Below are 22,040 nucleotides of genomic sequence, written 5' to 3' on the forward strand. Positions count from 1 at the left end.
GTAGTAATGGACTAGATTTTCATTATTAATGTACTGCGTGTACCCAGCGAATTGCGATGGCATGATGCTGCTATTCTGTGATCAGTCAGCACGGTTGTAGCATCTTTCTGAGCAAGGGTTTTTGTTTCCAGTATGGAGGTGTACTTCTAGTCTGTGAAGCCAGAAACAGCAAAATGTATTTTCTTCATCTCTGCATTGCTTTTGGAGCCGGCTCATCTCCATGGCAACCTGTTAGCCTGGAAGAGATGTGGAGGGGAGGGAGGCAGGCATCAGTTAGAAGCAGCAGGCGGTGGTGTGTGTCCCCTACGTCAGCGCATCGGCCCCTTGATAGGATCATTTCGTTAACACCCAGCCACCGCTCCTGTGCAGAGCTGCTTTATTAGGGGAGCTGCCAGGGCATCTGCTTCTCCCTTCTGCATCCTTTTTATTTTATTTTTATTTTTTTCCAAACACCCCCTCCACACCCCCTTTTTATTTTAGTTGCATCCCCATTGAAGATGTGCAGCTTGTTCTCAGCTTCCTGTGAGCTTCCTTGCGCTATGGTATTTTGCAAAGGCAGGAAGGCATGGCTGCATTTCACTTGACCTTAGCGGCAAAGTGAAATCTTGTCTGTGTTGCTGAAGGATACTGACTATGCAGAAATTTATTGAAGCAGATTATTATGAACTGGACTGGTATTACGAAGAATGCACAGATGGTAAATATTTCTTTCTGGTTTCTTATTGCAGAATTTGGAGCTTATAAGACTGAAACATCATTATTCAGTGGTTTTAAAAATGAAATACCTTGAAAAAGGCAGCACCCTAGTGTAGCGGAGATGCCTGCATCTCTGTTGCACCTCAGCATCCCTTGTGAGCACGCTACAAGAGGCTGCTGTGTAGCTTTCTCTTTTTCAAAGGGAGTGGCAGAGGAGCATATGCACTATGAGCAGTCTTTGGGCAGGGGGTGAAATATTTGAAATGCTAACTGTATGTATAATAACTGAGCTGAATTTAAATACACTTACTGTAAGAGTCTGTATTGGTTTGAGTTCTAAGTCTGTGTTTTTTCTGCATTACCAATATGCTGTAATATGTTTACATTTAATGTGTTAATAGGCAGTACATGTTTTCTCTCTGGTTATTTGTCTGTGAAAGACATTTAAAACGGTAGCTTCTTAAAAGTGAGCAGGTTAACTTTTTGAATTGGAAAAATTACAAACTCTGGTAAGCACTGTCTTCTGGGCCTCATGTCATTTTTCTAATGTTTGCTTGGGCAATTATTTCTTTATCAGAGCACTGAATGTTTTCAACAGACTTCTGATAGAAGGCACACGAGGAAGGAGAAGGAATGGGTAAAACTATACTCTCTGCAGAGCGGAAAAATCAAGATTTCTCATCGATGGCACTCAGTGGTAACCTCTAAACCAAAATGCAGCCTTTGGGAAAGCAGTAGTTGTATATGGATTTTATTGTGGTTGGAGAGCCTGGCTTAAACCAGGCAAGCCCAAGATCACAGTGAAGCGGAGAACAGAAAGGAGTAAGGAGTGTAGGCCCAGGGGATGTTGTACGTATGTAGTACACAAAGATATTTCATAGTGCTTTGATAACAGTATCAGAGGGGACGTGAAGAGTAAAGATAGGTGTGACAAAATTTGAATGGGCTTTTATGGTCTTTTGAGTGGCAAGTGCCTTCATTTGTTTTTCTGTACTAGATTTCGGAACTGAATGCAATTTCAGAAGCTTGTTAAACTTGAACTTCTCTTACGTTTAGTTGATTATTCCTGTTCAGGTGTTCAAAGAGGAAAGGTGCACATTTATTTGAGAAATCTGACCACTTTAGGTTGGGTTGAATCCATTATGTAACCTTTATCCTCTAGGTTTAACCCTAGTAAATACTGTAGCATCTGATTAATCTGCGTGATGTAACAGGCTGAGTTGGCCTGGTTTTAGAAGCTTAAGAAATAGAACGGTTGTACTGTCATTAAAAGCTGTAGCTGATTCCGCCCCCCCAGGTTAAATACAGATACCCTTCTTTTTACTGTTCTTTTTTATGGTCCTTTGCCTGTCTGTTCAGAGTGTCACTATGCGGAAGCGTTCTGTGCCTGCATGTCTGAGCGAAGAGCTGATCTGCTCATCAGTTTTGTCTTAAGGTGTGCACCACCCTGGAGAGACTCTGGAAGTTCCCCGGTACTGGAATAAGCAACAGGCGTTGGGCAAGTGTTTCAGTACCTCATGGGAGCAGGGCCTCAGGAGCACTGTAGTGCTTGGTCCCATTCTGGGCTGGCAAGTTTTCTGATGGGTGCTGAGCCACCGCCCAGGATGCTTCTTCCATGAGCTGAGATCTTCAGCGTCAGCTAGAGTTTGTGCCGGCTGGCTGCGAGAAGGCTGTGGGAAGCTCTCCCCTGAGGAAAGCAGGGTTTGATGTCTGAATAGGGAAAAACCTCTGCAGTGGGTAAGGCATAATGATGGAAGGATAGTGCTGTCAGTCCTGTCTCAGCCACTCAGGTGAATGATAGTCTCATAGGTTTTCACAGAACTTTATGTGGTTTAGCTTTCTCTTGCTTCTCCCGGTTGAAGTGTGCGAGAGAGAGAGATGGATTTGAGAGGTGTGGTGGAAGGCATAGTCTTTGGCCTTCAATACTGGCATATTAATTTGGGTTTAAAATAGTATTGGTGTTTCCTGTTGGTGGAGAAAGGTATTCTAATTGTAGCAGGAGACAAAAGGCATCTTTATAGTAGAAAATGGAGTTTTTCCAAAAACCTGGAGCAGATGGTGTATTATAAGAGATGCCTGTCTCTTGATTGATGTTTGATTTTTCTGCCATGTATTTGTCAATACCAGAGTCATTTGCTTGAGATTCTTTTTATATTCAGTAGAGAACGATAGGCAGTTGCAGCTCAGCTGACCTGTTTTGAATACCTATTTTAAGGCAAGATGAAGCATAGTTACGAGAGCTTATTTCTCTGTTATACATGGATACTCCAGAGCACAGATGTATGATGTGACTTCATTTGTTTTCCTTTTCAAAATAATTTTTTCAGCAGCGTATGGTTTCTTTTTCTTCAAAGAAAAAAAAAAAAAACCTCTAAAATTACACCAGGATATAAGGTTTTAATGCTATTATTTAACTTAATAGGTCAAGAAGTCACTCTCATTGTTACCTCAGATTTAATGAACTTCTGTATGGACCGACATAGTAATGATGTCTTCAACTTGCATTTGGTGGCAGTAATTATTTTTTTTTTAATACCTTGTGAAAGCAAATGAACAAATGCTTAAAATTTATGATTTATAAATATTTACAAAGACTTTCTAGGGTTGGAATAATGAATGAATCCCTTTATGTAAAGGTCCTCTACAGAGTTTATTTTTGTTAGGAGTAGATGGAAATAGACAATAAAATATCACACTGTATTTGAATCACAGGTGTTAACTAACATTAAAATAAATGAAAATTTCTGTAAATAACAACTATTACACTGTGCTTTTTAGATACATTTTCAAGTATAATACTTTATAATATGAGTGACAGTTGTCACCTTACTTGGCATCGATGAAATATATTGTGTAGGTGGAATGGGGAGGGGGAAAGAGCTGGGTGTGTACTTTGGTCGGAAAGTAGCTATCTTCATAGCAGACTTTGAGATTGACAGAACCAATGATAAAAGAGGAAAAGGTGAAACTTCTTATCTCTTATCATGAAAGGTAACAGTGTAAAAGTCTGGGTTCATCTAGGTCTCTTTTTAGAGAAAAACAAATAGATTCTTAAAAAAAAAAGGCACACAGTGCAACTTGGGTGAAAAAAAAAAATGCAAAAATCCCCACAAACTACCAAACAACTAAATAAACAGATAAGTGGATACCCATAGAAATCTTATGAATAGCCTTGTCCCCCTGCCTCTTTCTTAGGCCAGTATTTTTCATTCTCTCAATGAACAGTGCTTTCTAGAGAAATCCAGGTTGACTTTGGATCAAATTATTTTTCTTGTGGTTTCTTCAGTTATTTCTAGCTGAACAACTCCATGCTCGTGCCTGGGAGTTCGTTGCCTACAATTCCAGATGACTTTGTGTATGTGTAATTGGCTCTTTCCTCCTCCTTTTGTTGGCCATGAGTTGCAGTAATTTCTTGTGGAGAAAATAGCATCTTTTCCTTTTTTCCCCTGCCAGTCGCAGTGTCCCCCCTTTGTTACACACACCCCAAACCTTCTAACCCCTGTTCTGTTTGCCTGTGCAACTTCATCTCACTCTCTTGGTCATTCCAGCACCCTTGCTTTTGCTCTGCTCTATAACTTTCAACCCCCACCTGTATTTTCATCCTGCTGGCATTGAAATCTTTTCATCATGTGTTCTGTTTGCAGTTGCTGTTTGGAGCTCCCCTCCTCTGTTCTATTTTCCACTCCACCCAAACGGTTATCAGCAAGCTCCCTAACTTTCTTTTTAGCTGAACAATAATTAACAATGTTAATGCTTGTTCTCCTTGACCTCTCGGCCACTTTAAGAATGATTACTTATCCTTACCTTGCGTCTATTAGTGTGCCTTTACAGGTGTGAGATTGTGTCCTGATTATCTTTTTTTTTCTTTCTTTCTTTCTTTTTTTCTTGATCACTCCTTTAAGGTAGCATTACAATAATATTTTGTATTTCCTGGTGCAGCTCTTCAAGAGTTCTTGGTTCTCCATGTTTCTTCTCTGTGCCCCTTAGTTACAGGTCACCTCGCAAGCACGCGTCTGCAGCTCTGTGGGTGGCACAGTCACCCTTTCTGCTTAAAATGTGCTTCCCGTACATCACCTCCCTCGCAGCAGGAGCTTGGCTGGTGGTTGGGGATTGCTGATGGGTCATTGTCTCCCTCGTACGTGAGCCCCGCTTGTCTCCATCCCTGTGGACAGAGTGACCCTGGTGTTACTCTGGATGTTGGGTGGGTGCTGACTGTGGGTATGCCATCTACATCCTTGAGAATCTTACGAGTGCCTGTAGTGGGCAACCTCTGAAATAGCCCTCGCTCTGTAAGTATGCAGCTAAAATTCTCGTTCAGGTAGTTCTTGTTTTGCTCCTGTGTCCTTTATCTCTATGCTTGATAACTATGGTTGAACCTTGCTTATATTCATGTAGTTGTTGATCCCATTTTCCTAGCTTTCTGCTTTTTTGCCAAGTCACTTCTTTTTCTTTATTCCTCCATTGACTCTCTTATGCTTTATGCAGTCAGACCTAAGCTACTTCCACTTGTATGTTGTCTTTTTGTGCTTATTTCAGTATCGAGGTATTTTTCTTCTTTGTTCTGCTCAGCTGCTAAATGTCCAGATAAGCGTTTTCTCACTTCATCCCATTTCTTTCTCTCTTTGCAAAAGTAACATGCTGTCCTTTTGGTTGAATGACAGAAGATAATTTGGGTGGGATTTTGAAAGAGTGGGAAACATGCAAAACCTGTAAAAATTTGAACAAGCTGCCTTTGCTTGACTGTACATCTTAATAGAAAGCACATGGTTCAATGACCAATTTATCCCCCCTCCCTGAAAAGCCCACCCCAAAGCACTGACATTTCTTCATCAACTTATTTTAAATCTGAGTGCTGCTGTTTCAGCCGCTGTTTTTAAGACTTGTTTGCTTCCAGAGAATCTCCTTGTTCTAAATGCAGCATTGTTGTTATTAGTTAATTGTGGTCAAAGTTAATGTGGTTAATGGTGCAAAAGTCTAGATGCTTTTATTGATAAGGGAAGGTTAAAATGATTTGAATGCATTGGAGTTCTGTGGAAACAGTGAGTCAGGATGGGAGGGCTGGTTTGTGTTGTGTCCAGCCTCGCCCATCTCCACGCTAGCTCCCGGTCAGGGTGTTTCGTGTTTGATTGCAGAGATGCTGAAGGCAGCCGGCACCTTCGCAGTGCGAGCATCGCAGGAGCAATGTCCCTCCACTTGCTTTAAGCGTTGCAACTCACTTAGCAAGCGTCCTGAAAGGAGTTAAACGTCCTTAGCTGCTAATTCAGAGTGGTGATTGCAGCAAATATGCCAAATCTACTTTGCAGTGGCAGCCCATAAAAATGAATGTTCCTTCTGGTATGTTGTTTAAGTCCCTGAGTTTTACAGGAAATAGTAAAAATCTCTTTTGAATCTTTCCTGATTAGAATGTATATTTTCAGAACCATATACAATTTAGCTTCCCCCCCCCAGCTGCTTATTGTTTGGTATCTGTTGGAAACCTGACTCTTAATCTTTAGCAAGTAAATATTGCTGCAGTAGTAAAAGGGCCTAATGCAGAATAGCACTAGAAATTACTTGATAATGTGAGGGTGGGGTACACATTCCTTCTCCACCCATTATGAATTTGCATCAGCGTTTATCATGTGCTGATATCAAACCGGGCATTGCAACGCTTACCTTTCTCGCAGCCTGTGAATGTCAGAGCCCTTCTGCACGGCATGAGTTGACGGGAGTCACCGTTCAGAAGTCACCTTACATTGTCATGTATATTGGGCAGCAACATAAGTGTTTTCAACGTGTGGCCCGCTGCCCTGCTCTCCTTTATAAGCTGGTTGGTTACCTATAGCTGAACACTTGTCAGCTTAATTGCAACCATAGTATGTCAACAGGGTTGGCAGGGGTGGACTTTTCTGTCCCTGAGCTTCAAAAGGCACTTCTTGCATTCTTATTTTAAAGTGACTTATTGTTTTGGTTAGTCTCTGAAGTTCGATTCTTTAGCTGTTACTGAAATGTGGTAAATTGACATTGGGTGGCGAGTAAGTACTGTCTGATTTTTTTTAAATTAGTTTTGGGGGTTTTTTTTTTTTTAGAGTTTTGGTTTACCTTTGCAGGGGAGAAATGAAGACACAGATAAGCTCTAAGGAATCAGAAACTAGAAGTATTCCCCATTACATAATTATGAAAAGTACATCTTTTAATGTCATGATATGGGGAGAAAGGGACAATCCTGTTTTTTCCCCAACTGAGTTCCTGAGGCTGTTCCTGCTGCTGAATATTACAGTAAATTTTGGCAGTCACAGGTCAAGTTGTTAAGTTTGAGTAGCAACATCTTTAATCAGAAAAGAGTGTTCCTTTCCTCAGCCAGCACTTCTGTATATGCAATGTCCTTCTGCTATTGTTTATATAAACATCGTTGCATTGTTTGTATATAAGTATCAAGAGTTTAAAACTTAAAACAGAATAATTCATCATGATTGTGTAAAATCAGTTCCTTCCCACCTCATGCTCCCTCATCCTCTCAGACCACTAGAGAAGCGGTAACGGGGAGCCTGTTCTGCACGACCCTCGCTGTTCGTTCCATCCTTGTTGCCATCCTGGTCCCTCTCGCCCCCAGCAGCGCCGGCCCCCCGGGGGTGCTGAGCTGCCTTGGCCTTGCAGTGCTCCTCCCGCCTGCAACTGCTCTGCCTTTGACACCCGAAGGAGTGCTCGCTGTGGGCAGCAAAGGGCTCCTGTCTGCCCTCCGAACTAAGGGAGGCAACTCGGCAAACATTAAGTATCTATGGCTACAAAAGTTTAAATAAGGAAGGTAACCTTCCCTGTGCGTGTAGTCAAGTTTAGCAAACACAACCTGTTGGAAACCAAGAGGCCTGAGCACAAGGAGTTTTATTTGTTGTTGAACAAAGAAGAGATACATACACCCTTGCGAAGGCACCAGGGTGCCGTATGTGGACTTGAGGTCTTTCGTTTCCCACAGCAGGCAGAAGAGTAGAGATGACTGTGGAAAACGTGGTATTTGACAGCTGATGTGATCAGTCATTTAAATGCTTCGTACGAGCGAGATCTTTTTTGTAAAAGCAACAAAAAGGCGCTCTCCCCCCAACCTAATTCTTTGCAGGGTGGTTTTAGCGTGTGGTGGACGCCGCAGTCGGACCGTAGCGCACGGCAGCCTCAGGGTCATTTAAATGCTTCGTACGAGCGAAATCTTTTTTGTAAAAGCAACAAAAAGGCTCTCTCCCCCCAACCTAATTCTTCGCAGGGTGGTTTTAGCACGTGGTGGACACCGCAGTCAGACCGTAGCCCATGGCAGCCTCAGCTTTCCGGGTCTCTTTGCCGGGTAGGACCGGCGTGTGCGCGTGTACGGGCTCAGGCGAGTCACCGCTCCCGTGGCGTGTTACCTGCGGCGCCCGGCACGGCGAGAGTGCACACCCTTTGCGGGAGTGACGGGCGGTCGGAGGCTGGGTCCGGCTTCCGCGGTGCCAAGGCAGTCATGGGAAGCAGCCGCCTCGCTTGGCAGTGCAGGGGCAGGGGAGAGGGAACCTCGTTGGCGTGAGGAGTGCCGGGGAGGGGGCTTTCAGCTCCGTTCCTTTTGCTGAAATACGCTCGTGGAGCTGGTGAGAAAAAACTGGCTATGCTCGGAGCTGGTATGAGGAACAACGTAAATCTTTTAGTAATTATTAGACAGACGGTCTCTTTCCTCCTCCACCCTGTCTGTCCAACACAAGGCTGATGTGCTAAGGACAAACACTCAGTTGCTCAGGAGCTCCCTGTCTGAACATGTGAGTGAGGAAAGATGGTATCCTGCTTTGTGGAGACCTTGCTTTGCTCTCCCCAAAAATACAGCCTCCGAGGGAATGACTTCCCGTCTCCTGTGAGACTAAGGCATCACATCGTCTCGCTCTGGGATAACTTCGGCAATGTCAGTAAACGAAGAGGAAAGCTTTGAATATGACTATGAAAATGAAAAGAACAGAGAATGCACGTTTAACAGGCAGAGCCTTGATATCTTGGAAGAAGGTACTTCTCACCTTTTGGTTTTAAACTTTTATGGTAGTAGCACATGGTAAGATATAAGTGATTTGAGTGATGTTTGTGAATTTCAATGTACTAAATTTTACAATTTTAAAAAAATATGTAGGCAGTACATTCAGATTAAATACTAAGAAAATACTCGTATATGAATAGGAGGAATCTTAATTTATGCACACTTCTTTAAGGAAGAAATATATGATCAACAGATGTAGGCTATGCAATACATTATTTATAATGAAACTGGATTTGGGAAATTATCTTTCTTTGGAATTGTAGTGCATTTTTTTATACTTACATCTTGTATGTGTGTTATGAAACTGTGTGTGTTAGGTTGTCATTCCCAACAGGTACTTCTACAAATGAGTAGGAGAACAGAGTGACAATTTTGTGCTTGTCCGTGAACTTGAAAGCACATAGACAGAAATAATCCAAGTTTTGGGTCTTGTGACTTAACCTTTCAACAAAATAAACAACCCCAAAATCTTGTCATACTTTGTGGAAATAATGGACATCAGCAGTATTGTAAGCACTGGCCCATTAGGTGGGAATGTGAATGTATGTGCATTGAAGATGCTCCTCCGCGCCTGCTGTAGAGAGTGCACCTGCTCGAGGGCTGCTTCCAGCCAGTCTGGCAGTCTTTTCCAGGGCTTCAGGTACCAAGAGCTAAATGCACCGTTTATGTTATTTCACGTGCTGTAAATTTTGCTCTAGAATAGCAATTTTGTGGTAGAGAACTGGTACTTCCAAATACAGTATCATAAAGCTGGTGTAAGGGTGCTTTGAAAGATGGTTAGCACAGAGAATGTGACCAGCTGTGAATTTACACCCTTATTCACCTCAAATGCCTGTGTCCAAAGGCACAGTGGACAAAACGTGCTTGTTGAATCCTGTTGAATAGGACTTTCCTGTAAAGACTTCCTCAGAATCAAAATATTCCACCTGGATTTCAGTCAAACTCAGTCAATAAACTATCCGTCTCTCCTGTTGTGGGTCTCTGAAGGAGGCTGAGATAACTTGTGTGTCTGTGCAAAATAGAAAGGTGCTGGAGATAATACTGGTAAAAGGAAACTTTAAGTCTGGGGATTAGGGTGGGAAGGAAACTTAACAAGAGAAGCCAACCGACATTGTTTTATGTTTGATTCCTGTTTCTTTTAGTGATTAGGTGGTTGCTGAAACCTACATCATGCTGTTCTTATTCTTCCCGCTGACTTTACCTTTCATCCAGATCTAAGTACAGTCTGAAGCTGTTCTTGCTGATTTTGAGGGGGGAAAAAAAAAAAGTAAAGTTCCATCTAGGATAAATTTAGCTCTGTCTTTCTACAGTACCTTCCACTGAAAAGCTCAGTCTGTGTTTGAAATGCCTTCTGAAGATGCCTTCTCTCCTCCACCTGTGCATTCAATTCACCCCCACACTTGGTATAGTAGTGATACAGATGCACAAAAATGAGATACGGTATTTCTATGTGTCTTTGCACATGGGCGCACTTATAAACAATAGTATTTCTCTTGGGGAGGAGTTAATCCGTTCTAGAAGCAAAGCAGATGGAAACACCGGCACGTAGCCTTTTCATGCTGAATAAAAGAAACAGTTTAGCTGTGTCTGGCTATAAATCTGGCATCGGAAATGAAAAGTCTGAGAATATGCATCACTGTAACCGTTCGTAGCTTTTGAAAAGAAGGGGATAAAAATTGTGTAATTAAGGCTCCTTAACTGTTTGACCTATTACGTGCGCAGAATGTGCGCTCACTACTTGTCTATTATTTCCATGGTCGTTTTGATGTAGTGAGGTTTTTCCCTGTCCTGACATTTAGGTCCTGTGACTGCCCTCGGTCCTGTTTCTGGAGGCTCTGTCACAGAACGAGCGTTACGCTCGGCAGCGTTGCAGAATCGGTTCTCTTGGTGTAGTGGGAAGCACCTTCGTGAAGGTCTGGGCAGAACAGTCCTAGAGTCAGTGCCTGGCTTTGGAGTTGTAAATTTGCCTGACAGCAACGTGTTTACTCTTTGTTTGAGAAGCCGGTCTTTGAGCTGACGGCAGTGAAACTTTGTGCAGGGATATCTGTTGATAGTGTCTACTCAGTTTTTATTGATAAAAGAACCTGAGCTCTGAAAGGACAGCCTGTCTGTTTTCTTTGGTTAGTGATTTGCTGGGTCAGCTAATTCTGAAACTGGGCTGTGTTGTGATTCTTGCATTTGCAGATGGGACAGGAAAAGCCTATTACCTGTTTAGGACCTGTGATGGCAGCCAGTCATTACTATTTCAATTTACTAATGCAACAGATTAAAAGTCCTCCTTATCGAAAGTACTGGGGTAAACACAGGCTAAGAATCTAGCTCAAGTTTAATTTAAAAAAAAAAAAAAAAAGTAAATCTTGTGATCACTGTTCAAATCTCAAGTTCAGGCACTCCAGGGGTCTGACCTTCAGAAAATGTAAAATACCTGTTTTATCCTACAAAGATGTTGACTGGAATGGAGGCTGTACAGGACTCTGGAATCTTTAAATACTAAAGCAAAGAAAATGGAGACTGGTAATTCTTGAAAGCTTTGGCACAACGAATCCCTCCCAAAGAGTTGGCACAGGAAAAGATCACGTGTTTGAGGGAGACAGCTGACAATACATGGCTTTTAATATAGGCTTGTAACTTCATTTCAGGATTTTTGAAAGATTCACAGTCCAGATCCTGGTTTAAGCCTTACCCCCATTTATTACTTGCAAGGACTGCAGCCCAGACATTTCTTGACAGGAAATGGATGGAGGAGAGTGTCAAGACAGTAATTCGATGGCTACTTATCAAAAAATCCTGCAAAAGTTTTACTTTTAACAGAAGAGCTACGCTGAGCCATATCAGCAAATGGTGTATGCATTAAGGTGATGGTGACTTCTCTCCAGGCGGTTTTCCTTATCTCCTTAGTTTCACTTTGTGGCTGTATTTTCCGAGTTACCACATTTGATTTCTGTTTATTATAATAGAAGGAACAAGCGTGTAATGTTCTTGTTGAAATTTCCTTTAACTTGATTCTTTATTGATCACCAAAAAAAATGCGATGCAGTTCATGCACTGCTTAGGGGAAGTACTTTGAAATGACTATCTACCTGAGTGTTGAGGCATAAGCTTTAGGAAAGAAATAACAGCAGAGTTTTTTCCCAAACCTGAAATTAAGTAGTAATGTAGGTTTATATGTGAGGCTTTAATGTAAGATTTACTAAGCTATTTGAATACTGTATGAGAGAAATGGCAGTAAACAGATACCCTTCAACCATAGCTTAAATGGCAAGATAAAATCTCTTCTAGAAGAATCAGTAACTGCACATTAATATTAAAAGATTAATTTGCAAGCAACGCCATTGAAATCTCAGTAAGCTAGGCTTTAACGTTTAAAGAAAAATAAATCTATTGGCATTGTCTGTTGAGCTTACGGTAATTATTTTTGACCCTGCTAGTATGTGTTTGCTGACTGAGTCCACATCGCTCACAGCATTGTTCCTCCAGACTCCTCCGCGGAGCTGACCCTCGGTGTGCGCGGAGGGTCGTGAAGCGGTCGGGATGCTGTGACGGCTCTGGGTCCCTCTTGCCGGGGCCGCAGCCACCGCCGATCTCCCCGTCAGCCTTCAGCAGGGACTGAGCTGCTCCTCTGCGGGGGGCTGGAGGAGCTGCCGGCCTGTTCTGTTAAAATTTGGTCTTCTAGCAAGTCGAACCTCAGAAGCACGTTCTTCAAGCTCCGGTGACAGTAGTGTCTTAAAAATTTTAAGCTCTTTAGATGAACGTGTTCTCTTAGGGCCGTCTCAGATGCAACAGGCAACAGCAGACCTGAAGCCTCTGCCCCAGTTTAGCCAGGGCTGCCAAAAACTCCTCTTCAGTGGAGGTGAAGCTACCACGTTTATCTTTAAACGTGTAAAATCTTTCTGGTCTGGGTCAATAATACAGCTGGCAACACATTTTAGGTATAATTTCCCTGAGTCTGTCTGAAAGGGAATATACATAATATGGCACAGTTTCAGAATTCCTCACGCGCTTGGCTGAGGTCGGTGTAGTGCTCACAGTAACCAGTGCCAGCGCATAACTGTCGGTAGCTGTGGAACTGAAGCTGTGATTTTTAGCAAGTGCTTTATCCTTGGAGTGCAAAAATAGCCTTCCTGACGTTAAACCAGCGTGAGCCGAGGAGTCCGAGTCTGCCGGGGTCTCTGATGGCCAACGTTGGCCAAGCAGTCTCGGCAGCAAGGAGCGCGGCCGGTCCGTCGGTGTTACCGCCCGTGCTCGTTGGGATGTGGTGGCCTTGCCGTTGTGTCTTCGGTGTCTGGACAGAGCCTTGAGCAGAGGGGGAAGCTACTGGTGAGGCAGGGCTGCTCACGGCCGATCAGGCCTTGCCATAGTTAAAGGCTTTGGGCAGGGAACTCTGATGAAGAAAAGCAATGTCCCCCGCTGCCACCTTGCCAGTAAGAAGCATCAGTATTAAAACTGCCAGAGATCTATGCTCCGTGAACAGTATTCCCTTACTCTGATGTGGTTTCTGAGGAAATGAATTTTGGTAGTAGAGTAACCCCCATTCACTAAGGCCTTCCCTATTAAACTCTGTAGTTATGCAGGTCAGTAGTATGTGCCCAAAACGTGAAACTTTACCATAACATCTTATTCCCCTTCTCTTTCCCAGCAGCTGGAAATAGATGGGAAGCGGAGCAGTGGGAGCTGAGCTCTCCTCTTCAGCCACGGCTACTCCCTTTTAGTTCCGTAGTTGGTCCCTGGTGGCTAGGTCTCAAAAGTGAAGAGGGAGTCAGGGTATGCCTCCAGGAGGGGTGCAGGACGCAGGGGCTGAGAACACCTGTGACTGCTGGCTCCTGTGGTTTTGTGGGTTTGGGTGTTTGTGGGGTTTTGTTTTGTTCTTTTCTTTGTGTGTTTTGGTTTGGTTTTTTTGTTTGTGTTTTTTGCGGTTTTTTTTGTTTGTTTGTTTGGGGTTTTTTCTTCCACCTGACTCCACTGTTTGATGGGCGATGGCTCATCGCAGCAGCTCCCAGTAGTGGGGTATCCTTGCTCCTCTTCCCTTCCATGGCTGTCTCCTGTTCCTGGAAACACGCTTTTCTTCTAAGCAGCACGCTAGATGGCTGTGTGACTTTCAGGGAGCAATCCAGGAAGGTGCATGCTTTCTTCCCTTCTCCCTGAGCATCTTCAGCTTGGGAATCAGTGCTTTAGTGCAGAGCTTGGAGCCTGAAGGAAGCTTCCAGTTAGGTGCTGCAGTAAATAGATGACAAGAAATAAATGCAGAGTACATCCTTTCAGCTGTACTCGCATTGGGAAACACAGGAATGTGGGTACCCATAAATTTGCAAGCTTTAAGAGAGGGTATGAAGATGGTGCTGGGTACTTTAAGGCAGAGGAAATACTTGGTCTGTGTAGCATTCATCTGTTTGTGTGTTTGGCTGTTAAAAAAAACCCAGATGCTATGAACCACAAATACGTCCTCGGTAGCATGTATTTAATGCTATCATGAAAATAATGTGATAGAAGCTTTCTATGTTCTTTGTTTCCTGTTTCGGATCTGTGACATCGGTTTCAAAGCAGTTACCAAAACACATTCTCTGTTTCTGGAGTTCCATGGTCCTTCCACTTGCTGTAGACTTTTTTCTGACTCTTTCTTTATTGTCTAACAGCCTTCTCCATAAACTGAGAGGTGCAAAGTGTATCTGGTGTGGATGTTTGCATGCATCCGTGTGTTTAGACACTGCACTTCCTATCACCCTCAAGCAAAAATGCTACTGATTTGCAAGCAAGCAAAAAGAGGTCAGTAAATTGGCACTGTAGGTTTTGTATTACAGAGCAATGTCCTTCATTTGCTCTTGTTTTATCTTTACCGTAGCGTTACCAGGCTCTGACAGCCATCAGAAACTCCAGCAGGCTAGAAACCTACTATGCAGAATCCATTAGAGATGTGGACTTTGTGGGTGTGTTTTCCCCTCTGTACTTCACTGATCAGAGCTCAAAATGATTATCCAAAACAGTGCGTCTTTTTCACTGGTAGAATTGTTTTGAACACTAAGGAAATAAAAATCACTGCCCTAGCAGTTAGCCAAATGTTGTCTTGTAATTTGTGGAGGCTGATTAACTACGTACTTAGACACCGCTTTGAGGGTTTTTAATGCTCTTCTGAATTACTTTCTCTCCCCTCTCTTTTCACCTTCTCTTCCCCACAAGCCTTGGTTTCTGAGGGATGGAGAACACCACCTCTTTGCAAGTTTGCCTTCCTTCCAAAAGGAAAACCTTCCTTTTAGTTATAGCCCTGTGCTGCTGCTGTGTTGTATGTTGAGTGTCGATAGGAGGTAGTTGACTGGAAGATGCATTTTATTATATGCCATCTATTGAAGTTTGTTTTCACTTGGACGTTGAAGAGGATGCATAAGATATCATTTCTACTTTGAAACTCTTCCACGTTGGCAGAGTAGTATATGAAGACCTCTGTTTTGACAATGACCAACAGAAGTTTGATGGAAATTTTGAGATATAAAAGCTATTGGTGACCAGGTCGCTGCTGCTTTGCTAGGAGTAAGTCTGTTGTGATCAGGCTGTGGTGTTACCTGGCTGTGTTAAAGATTAAATGGCGAGTTCTGAAGGAATCGCCAAGTGAGCAGCCACACGCATCAACCTTTATTGCTCTCCCAGCTGAGAGACTTTGTTCTGTCTGTGGGACCACCGTCCTTTTATCAGCTTGGATGTTAGGAAGGTTGTACCTTCACCTGAATTAGGATGGTGTGAGGTTGCCATAGTCATAATCAGTGGCGATTTTTAGTGCTAGGTACAGAGTTAAAATGAGCTTGCTAATGACAATCTCAAACATTATTTTATAGTAGTGAAGGAATGTTGTAACCAAGGGAAGTATTTAGTGTACAGTTGTTTTGGAAAATAGCCTGCTGGCGTCAGGATTTCTGATTCTCTGATAGATATTTTATGGCATGACTTATGAGCTTACTATGTTTTTTAAAAAAATGGGTTTATGGCGATGTTAATTTTATTTTTTTTTATTGTGATTAGTCTTCTGGACCTGACACCGTCTGACTTTATGTGGCGTTTTTATGGAAAGCTTTTATTTAACCCCTTTGTTTATTAAAGCTCATGTTCTCTGCAAGTTACTTCAGTTCTTTTCTGTGGAATCCTGATTAGTCTGCTTTTGACTAATATAGCTTGTAGTTTACAGATGCACTGATTTTTGCTTGTGCGGTGGTACAGTTATTTATATTGATATGTAATGTTTGTCAAATGATTACTTTGAAGCGTAAACTTTTTACTGTTGCCCCTTTCAGACTTAATTATTTGGATAAGTGTAATTATCTTTTGAATACTTTTGAATGGCGTTCTTTGGAGTTCACTGGCACTATTGATGGATGTCACTAAATATTGTAAGTGTTTTCAGGATTTGATCCTCAAAAACAGAATTTGAGAAATGGAGAGATAAACAGAAACAAATTATACTTCTTGCCGTAGTTTAAGCAACTTTCTGATGTTTAAGTATGGGAAAAAATCCTCCAACGTTTCAACAGATACCTAAGTATTGTTGCATTTGATGTATTATTGATGTGCCTTAGTGGTGATCAACTGTGTATTTATGTATATGTAGATTGTTTATTTATAAATTGGGTAGTGTTTCCTTAGTGTGACAAACTGTCTCCTGGTAATATTACCGTTCTCAATACACTCTTCCCCGCACCCCCATCCATTTAAATCTTATTAGGCTTTATCTGTCTCTCCCCCCTGCCTTAATGCGCGCTGGCAACATTAGCTAATCAGTCATCCTGAGCTTTAACTGACATTGTCAAGGGTAAATCCCCTAAAGAACAATTTGTGCTAGAGCAGCCCGATAAGCCGTAGTCAGTGTGATCAACTGAACTTCATTAACACTCCCTTTTTTCCAGAATTACAGGGTTTGAGGATAGGTGTAGCTGCAAATAAAGAGAGTGTAAGGGTAGAGGAGAAAGTGCTGTTGTTTCCTCTAATTATTCGTGAGTTTTTAGAAAACTCACAGACTTCTAGATAAATCAGTGTAGCTTCTTACAGGATCATCTCTGGTGGTAGACTAAACTTCTACATACTTTCTTCAGTCTAACAAAACTCCTGGTTCCACCTTAGTGACTAATCATCTCATCCAGTCTAAGTAAATATTTTTTATGAGTGATACTGTGGCCACTATGGTGTGGTCCAAGTATTATAAGAATCACTTATTATTTTGCATACATTTTGTATTTACTTTGCTGTCTCATACCATAGGACCCAGTTCTTATCAACTTAGTATGACATAGTCTCTTGATGTCGAACAGTGTTACTAACAGTATTGGGGTTGCTTATTCATGGAGTAACTTTACTGCATGTAATACCATGACTGGGTGGCATGATAGAATCCAAATTATGTATCTAAGAACATCTGTTTTCACTTCTTCCTTGATTTTTTTTTTATAAACTCAAGACTTTCCTATTCAGAGAAGAAAGTTTTAACATTTTAACGGTTTATTCTACCACTGACAAAAGCAAATACTCATTACAAGAGAAACACTTGTATTCTTAGTTTAACTTGAAGCTTTGATTATTTTTTGAGGGTGTTTTTTTTAGCTTTTGATATACTTCCCCAAAAGTCGACATAAGTAGTTTTAAGATGAAAACTTACGCAAACCTAAACTCTTAAAAGGGTATTTTCCCTAATGTTATTGCCGATATGATTAATGTTTTGTTTTATTTCCTTACAGTTTTATGTGCTGAAAGAGTGGGCCAGATGACTAAAACATACAATGACATAGATGCTGTTACACGTCTTCTTGAAGAGGCAAGTATTACATCTCTTTAAGGATGCATGCACAGTATGGGAGAGTAGTACAGAAATTACAGGGTACCACTACTAAAGACTGTTGTTATTCCTCCTCACTGAAGGACAGTCTAAGTGCTCTGAGTGTATGTATACTTTATGTCATTGGTAAGGTAAATGTTCTTTCTAGGTAAAGCTCATTTGTTTACCTCGGTTGTATGGATTTATTGCTTGTGCTTATTTTTTGGTTGAGGCCATTTAACTTGCTCTTGGCCAAATATTTGCCATAATGAATGAGGAGGAGGAGAGGGGAGAATCTTAAAATGACACATATTTTTACAGTACATGTAAAGCTAATAGTACCATTATTGATGGATTTATTCTCTTTTAAAATTAAAAATAAAATTTACAGATAGTCTTGTATTCATAATAGTTATCTCAGATAATGTCTTTCCAGAGAAGTGCGTAGACACAAAATTAGAAAATATCTAATACTACGTTGTCTCCAAGCCTTTTCTTCTTTACTTTGATGGTTGGTTTGTTGGTTTTTGGCTTTTTTATACCATTATTATGTAAATTGTAATCCTTGGCACTCAAGAAATGTCAAAAAGCAACTGTCAAGCTACCATGCTTATGTTCAATAAATACCATGATAAATTGTTTGACTGAAATTAGCTGCTTTTCTGCAGTAAACTTGAGCAATGATTTTCCAAATAGTGTTTATGAACAATTCTTCGGGTGAAAACTGTTACAATTGTATTGGTTCGTGGTCGAGTGTAATGTAATCCTTTTTTTGCTTGCAATGTCAAAAATGGGGTGTGTCTAGCCAAGATACATTGGGTGCTCTGTTCTTCCCCTAGTTCTGCAAGGAAAAAGACATGGGAACGCTTACACCTCCCACCTGTGCTTGATACATCTGATCGTAGTACAAAGTCCTGCATTTTGTGCTTTGAGCTGAACTCGTTTAAATAACTCTCGATGAAATATCAGTTAACACTTATGCTTTAGCTAAAGGACTTGTCCTGGAACAATCCGTTAACTTGCCATAACAGTCTGTTACCTGTTTGTGTCCTGTTCCCTTTGTCTTGTTTGGCTGAGATTTACTTGCATTTGTTTCCGCGGCTCCTTCTAGTAATGATGCAGCGTTCTGCCAAACTGTTTCCTCCCGAGTCCGTGTAGCCAAATGTCTACAGATCCAGAAATCGGGCTCATGAGAGCAATGCTGGAAGGACTTGCTGAGCCAATGTTTTAAAGCTTCTGGTGTACTTCTCTATCTGGCTGATTGCAAAGGAAAAACAGGGGAGCGTGTAATAGGTGAAGCTTTAATGAAACAAATACTTTCAGTGAGCTTTTTTGTTTTATTTGGCAATCATTTCTGATTAAATCACTCTATTCCTAGACAGATGTGCAGTTACAGCTCCTTTCTCTGTTCTCCAAAAGATGGTTATCCCAAGAGATGACATCCCTTTGGAGAATTTAAGGTGTGACTCCTGCTACCTTCACACATACAAGCAAGAAAAAACCCCCCAAAGCTGCTACTCCTTGCCCGTCCTTCCTGTTGGCAAGCTTCAAATGATTGTATTACAAAGTTGGCAGGGTGAAAGGTGCAGCATTTCCAAGAGATTACATCCCTTTGGAGAATTTAAAGTGTCACTCCTTTTGCTACATACAAGCAAGAAAAAAACCCCCAAAGCTACTCCTCCTTGCCTGTCCTTCCTGTTGGCAAGCTTCAAATGATTGTATTACAAAGTTGGCAGGGTGAAAGGTGCAGCATTTTGAGGGGGAGACAGGAAAGAGAAGATCTCAAAACAACGTGTGTGCAGATGTTTTGAAAATCTGTGCCTATTGCCCTGAAACTAAGCAAAGGGGGTGACACCAGGCCTGCCTGGGTATGTGGGAAGACTAGAGGCAGATTCCTCTATGAACTCGCTTTCTCATCTCTTTCTAGGGGCAGACTCCCCCGTGAACCTGCTTTCTCATCCTTTTCTAATAATAGTGTAAATGTGTCCGGCTCCAGTATGCTTTTTTTACACATTGCTGTAATAAATCAGTTCCTTATCACTATGAGTAAGAGGACTACCCTCAAACTGAGATTTAGAGCTGAGTTGCTGAAAATTGTGTAGGAAGTCTAGGGAGGTTAATTAAAGAGCCTGGAAATACACTTACATTCCTCAAATTTGAGGTTAGAAACCTTGCTGCTACATAGGTCTTCCTCTGTAGAGTTAAATATTTTTTTTCAACTTCGTATTTATGAAGTGAGCCAAATTATTGAACAATAAGTTGGCTTGATATGTAAACCAAACGTTTTTTGGATAACTTTGTGGGACCTATTGTTCTGAAAGATGGTACATAAGATTATATAAAGATTTTATGGCTAGATAATGCCAGTAGCTTTCAATGCAAATGTAAGCCTGACCTTCAGAAACCATTTGGAAAATGCTGTTTGTAGGTACAGCAGTGATCAATAACCTCTCTTTTTATTTACTGACTATTACATAACTCCATTTTTTCCACTACGAAAGCCTCTTCATTCAAATTTGTTAACTTCAAATCCATGTGATCAGTAGCCGTAGGTATTGTAGACTTTGTCGTTAATGTGTACGTCACATAAGGTAGCTTTTAGTCATAAAATCTGGATGGCTCTCAAGGGTGGTAAATAAGCCCCAAACAGTATTTTCTGTGACAGGAAGAAAACTCTTCCTCAAATGATGTTAAACTAAAGGTAAGTGGGGAATTACCCTTAATGCCATTTTCCCTCTATTTTAAAGATCTTTTTGATCGTTAGTTGAGTAAGAAAGTGATAAATGGAAATGCTTAATGAACGGCGCAAAGTTTTACGCAGTTTATCATCCTCTCCCAGGCAGATTACAACCCCATGTCTTGGCTTTGCATAAGCCGAGACGTGTATGGGTACATGTCATCAACAGGATAAGCTTCCAGTTTTTAGTGGTACACGTGGTGAACTGTCTAGATGGGTTATTTCCAAATCTGTGCTCACAGAAGAGGGGGAAGAGGGGGCCAAGCACAGCATGAGAGTTACCACTTAATGTAGATTTGGACATCTAAAAAAAGGACAGGGATAGGACTTGTTTGTATACAAAAGCACTAATGGATGTTCGTACACGAAGAAGACAGGAGCTGAACATTCATTGTGGTGGAACTGACTTCTGCTCCTGCACAGCTTACTACCTTTTATTTCAAGGTGGAGCAAGGGGAAGCCGAGGAATGCTTTGAAATGCCTAAATTCTTTGATATTTTTACTGTGCTTCTGAATTCTTTGAAATGTAACCTCTAAAGTTCTGTGATTGCATTCTGCAAGAGGTATGACAAGGTGATGGAATAGTTACCCCCAGTAGTTGCCTCAAACAAAGCTGTAGTAAAGAACCAGATCTGGTTTCACTGGTGGTGGTCTGCTGTAAACCTTGAAGCTGTGCCTTCGTGTTCAATAACTCTGAGTGGGTCAGTCTTTTCTGAACGTGGATGTAACATAAGCAGGAATAGAAAAAGAAAATTAGCAAAAAAGCAACTAAACAAACCCTTACAGAAAGAAAAAGTCTTTTTATTGTTCAAGTACTTGTTCCTTCCCTTTCATTACAGTTTTACCCTCCCTCTAATCCTTTGGTAAACAAAAAATTTGAAATTAGCTTTCTTTTCTTAATGCTTCACAGAAAGAACGGGACTTAGAGTTAGCTGCTCGGATTGGCCAGTCGCTGTTAAAGAAGAATAAATCACTGACAGAAAGAAATGAGTTCCTGGAGGAGCAAGTAGAACACATCAGGGAAGAGGTACGATTTTTATGCCTGAGTGCTGTATCTGCACTGATGGGGAGAATTTTCCTTCTAGCTGCACCTTGTCCGTACTTCAGTTTCTTGGGCATCCTGTCCATAGCAGATCAATCTGTGTTGCAGCAGTTTGGTCAGCTGTTTTTATAGCATGTACACTCTTAGAAATGTGATCAAAAAAGTAATTTGACCTGTTGGCTCTACGTAAGGATCCTTTTATCTTCTACCTTAAATTATTTCTGAGATAGGTGTAGCTATTTCATGACATAGTTCTGAAGCTGAGGGAAGCCTTCAGGTCAGTGGAGTGAATTAAATGCCTGAAGAGATGAAGTCCTGGGAGCCAGGCATGGTGACAGCCCGTGGGCCTTGTCCCATGTGGGGCAAGGGCTTGGTCTATGTTGCTGGGTAACAATACGTCGTGCAGGGGTAGCGTGGTCATGTTTTCTCCGAAGGGTACATGTTGCAGTAGCTTCTGAAAATGTAGAAGAGGTCCTTTCTGTTCATAAAACAAGTCTTGTGTTTTGCAATGCAAAAATGTGTACTGGGTCTGGCTGAGATGGAGCTAATATTCTTCATGGCAGCCTACATGGTGCCATGTTTTGGATTTGTGACTAAAACGGTGTTGATAACCAGTGTTTTAGCTATTGCCGAGCAGTGCTTGCACAACATCAAGGCTCTTCCCCCACCCCTTTCACTCTGCCCCACGTCTGCACAAAATGTTGTGAGGGGGCAGAGCTCAGATAGCTGACCCGAACTGACCAAAGGGGTATTCTGTGCC

The 22,040-nt window shown here is 41.7% G+C and overlaps 1 protein-coding gene across 1 annotated transcript in view; it reads left to right on the top strand.

The window, feature by feature from the left end:
• Positions 1 to 633: 633 nt before the first annotated feature.
• TRAK1 (trafficking protein, kinesin binding 1) overlaps positions 634 to 22,040 on the top strand; it is a 34,044-nt gene continuing 12,637 nt past the window's right edge. The window contains exons 1-3 of the mRNA XM_009697679.1: positions 634 to 697; positions 17,425 to 17,501; positions 21,149 to 21,265. Coding sequence (XP_009695981.1) covers positions 634 to 697; positions 17,425 to 17,501; positions 21,149 to 21,265 — 258 coding nt within the window. The remainder of the gene's footprint in view (positions 698 to 17,424; positions 17,502 to 21,148; positions 21,266 to 22,040) is intronic.

This window comes from Cariama cristata, unplaced genomic scaffold, assembly GCF_000690535.1.
Source record: "Cariama cristata isolate BGI_N322 unplaced genomic scaffold, ASM69053v1 scaffold1773, whole genome shotgun sequence".
Taxonomy (NCBI): Eukaryota; Metazoa; Chordata; class Aves; order Cariamiformes; family Cariamidae; genus Cariama; species Cariama cristata.